Below are 3021 nucleotides of genomic sequence, written 5' to 3'. Positions count from 1 at the left end.
ACACTTCAGAGATTTGCAGAGTATGGCATTTAAGATGTTTCAATACTTTCTTTTAGGCAAAAGTAAGTCACTGGGCAAGAAAATTTCTCTGCTTCAACTGCTGACAATATGCTCTCCTAACACAAAATATCCTGTTTTACAGAAAAGTCTGTCCACTATGCTAGGTCTCTAGGCCAAAGATAGATGCTTGAATGCTGCAAAGGAACTTTGGATGACTGTCCAGGCAGTCAGATGTTTCTGTTATTACTCACAGCTTTTGGAAGTCATTTGCATGAACTTTCTGTTTACTCAGTTAATATTATTTCCTTCTTGGGCCTCTGAAGGAGTTGAAGATTAGATAGTTATAGTTACAGTTGCCATACACAGAAAGCAAGTTAAATTATATATTAGACTTTGGACTCACCAAGATAGGATAGATATGATTTTTTTTTTTTTTTTGATTTTTGTCAAATACAAATGGACTAGACAGGCGTGGTGCGCCGGGCCAATGCTGGCCAAGGTATGGTACACCTCCACGGCGGTCCAGGGGCTGCTGGCCCCACCGCTGCCCTCTCGGAGGCAGGCCAGGCAGAAGGCTGGCCGGGCAGACGGCGGCGGCCATGTTTGTGACGCGCAGCATCGCGGAGGACCACAAGGACCTCATCCACGATGTGTCTTTCGACTTCCATGGGCGCCGGATGGCCACCTGCTCCAGCGACCAGAGCATCAAGGTCTGGGATAAAAGTGAAAGCAGATATTGGCATTGCACTGCTAGTTGGAAGACACATAGTGGATCTGTGTGGCGTGTGACATGGGCTCATCCTGAATTTGGACAAGTTTTGGCTTCCTGTTCTTTTGACCGAACAACAGTTGTTTGGGAAGAAATAGTAGGAGAATCAAATGATAAACTTCGAGGACAGAGTCACTGGGTCAAGAGGACAACTCTAGTGGATAGTAGAACATCTGTTACTGATGTGAAATTTGCTCCCAAACATATGGGTCTGATGTTAGCGACCTGTTCAGCAGATGGTATAGTAAGAATATATGAGGTTCCAGATGTTATGAATCTCAGCCAGTGGTCCCTACAGCATGAGATCTCATGTAAGCTGAGCTGTAGTTGCATTTCTTGGAATACTTCGAGCTCTCGTGCTCACTCTCCCATGATCGCCGTGAAAAACGATGACAGCAGTCCAAATGCCATGGCCAAGGTTCAGATTTTTGAATACAATGAAAACACCAGGAAATATGCAAAAGCAGAAACTCTTATGACCGTCACAGACCCTGTTCATGATATTGCCTTTTCTCCGAATTTGGGAAGATCTTTCCATATCCTGGCAATAGCAACCAAAGATGTAAGAATTTTCACATTAAAACCTGTGAGGAAAGAACTTACTTCTTCTGGTGGTCCCACAATGTTGAAATAGGAGCGGCGACGGGGCTGCGTCCCCAACACCCCGGCCGCTTGGCTAGCTCATGCCCGAAATAACAACACACAAACTGTATTCATTTAAAGAACTGCTTGGCCCATGAACTCTAGCCCTTACAGACTAATTCTCGCACCTGGTCTAGCCCATTTCTAATGATGTGTGTAAGCACCCCAAGGTGCGCTTACCGGAAAGATTCTAGCCTAAGTCCATCGTGGGTTGCAGCTGCCTGGGAGAGCTGAGCATGGCGTCTCTGCTCCAGCAGAGCTGTCCGGTCTCTCCGGAAGCAGAGCAGAGTCTGACCTCACTTCCTCTTCCGCCCAGCATCCTATCCTGTTTATTCCGCCCACCTATCTTATAACCTATCAGGGCCAGCAGTTTCTTTATTGCTCAGCCAATTAAATCAACAGATTGATATGACACTCCCACATCACCACAAAATTTGAAATCCATATTGTGGCTCAGTTTGATAATCATAATTCTCAGGTCTGGAGGGTGAGCTGGAACATTACAGGAACAGTACTAGCGTCCTCAGGAGATGACGGCTCTGTGAGGTTGTGGAAAGCTAATTACATGGACAATTGGAAGTGTACTGGTATTTTGAAAGGTAACAGGAGCCCAGTAAATGGGAGTTCTCAACCGGGAAACTCAAATCCTTCACTAAGCTCAAATATTCCAAATCTTCAGAACTCACTAAATGGATCTTCTGCTGGCAGAAAGCACAGCTGAGTACAAGCTAGCTGGAGTAACTTTGCTGTTTGGCTGCTTGTTGCATGCACACAGGAATGGAAATCGAACTCGTTTTCCCCTTCCCCAGTGCCGTTTGATCTCTCCCAAGATGCACCAGCAGCCTGATCACTACTAAACACAGTCCGAAAGGCCTTTAAAATTGCAATGGATATAATTTTTTGTACAAGTCAGTTTACCGACACTATAAATGGAAAGGCTTTTTGTTGAGACATCATCACCAAAACAATTTTTTGAAATGTTCTTTAGACTAACTTGGGCTTAAAAAAAAAAAACGGAAAAGATTGGTACTATCCTCATAAACTATTGGGAAGAGGGAAAATACAATATTATTCCATTTGGAAAATATAGGGATATGTATTTTATTTTCTAAAACAATAAGCTAAAATGATGAGTTTTTATAATTTTAATTTGAAAAATTGAATAAATATTTTTCATAAAAAAAACCCAAGTGAACTAGACATTGCTGATATGTTTATTGACTGTATGTATTTTATATAGTCATTGCAATTGTTGTATATAGTTTTCTTATATTAGTTATAGCCTTTTTTTTTAGACAAAAAGGGGAAACATAGTAACATTTCAATTGTATTTTAATAAATAAATACTGCTTGAAGATCTGAGACTAAAACAGTCCCAATGGTTAACCATACAGACCAGGTTATGGTAACACACACCTTTAATCCCAGTAACTACACCCCAGTAGTCACACTAGTTGCCATAGAAATTGGGTGGTGCATGCCTTTAATCAGGTGGTGCACATATTGAATCCCAACCCTAGAGAGGATTATAAAATGGGAGGAAACAGCTCTCAAAACACATTCTCATTCTGAGATTCTTGGAGGCTGGATCACATTTCAGGCTGAGGTCG

General features: G+C 42.3%; 1 protein-coding gene across 1 annotated transcript; it reads left to right on the top strand.

Annotated features, from left to right (window-relative positions):
* The first annotated feature begins 578 nt into the window (after window positions 1-578).
* On the top strand, window positions 579-2415 carry LOC126512106 (nucleoporin SEH1-like). Its single transcript, XM_050159664.1, has 2 exons — window positions 579-1386; window positions 1837-2415. The coding sequence occupies exons 1-2, from the start codon at window positions 600-602 to the stop codon at window positions 2130-2132; spliced, it is 1083 nt and encodes a 360-aa protein (XP_050015621.1). The 5' UTR covers window positions 579-599; the 3' UTR covers window positions 2133-2415.
* The last annotated feature ends 606 nt before the right edge of the window (window positions 2416-3021 follow it).

This window comes from Alexandromys fortis, unplaced genomic scaffold, assembly GCF_014885135.2.
Source record: "Alexandromys fortis isolate MF-2015 unplaced genomic scaffold, M_Fortis_MF-2015_v1.1 scaffold_95, whole genome shotgun sequence".
NCBI lineage: Eukaryota > Metazoa > Chordata > Mammalia > Rodentia > Cricetidae > Alexandromys > Alexandromys fortis.
Note: the sequence above shows the minus strand (reverse complement) of the source record. Positions and strands in the feature narration are given on the sequence as shown.

Excerpts from the sequence above, each read along its gene's own strand:
- LOC126512106 (XM_050159664.1), top strand. The coding sequence starts at position 600 with ATGTTTGTGACGCGCAGCATCGCGGAGGACCACAAGGACCTCATCCAC. Across the intron at positions 1,387-1,836 it reads ACTTACTTCTTCTGGTGGTC|CCACAAAATTTGAAATCCAT; the intron begins CCACAATGTTGA and ends ACTCCCACATCA.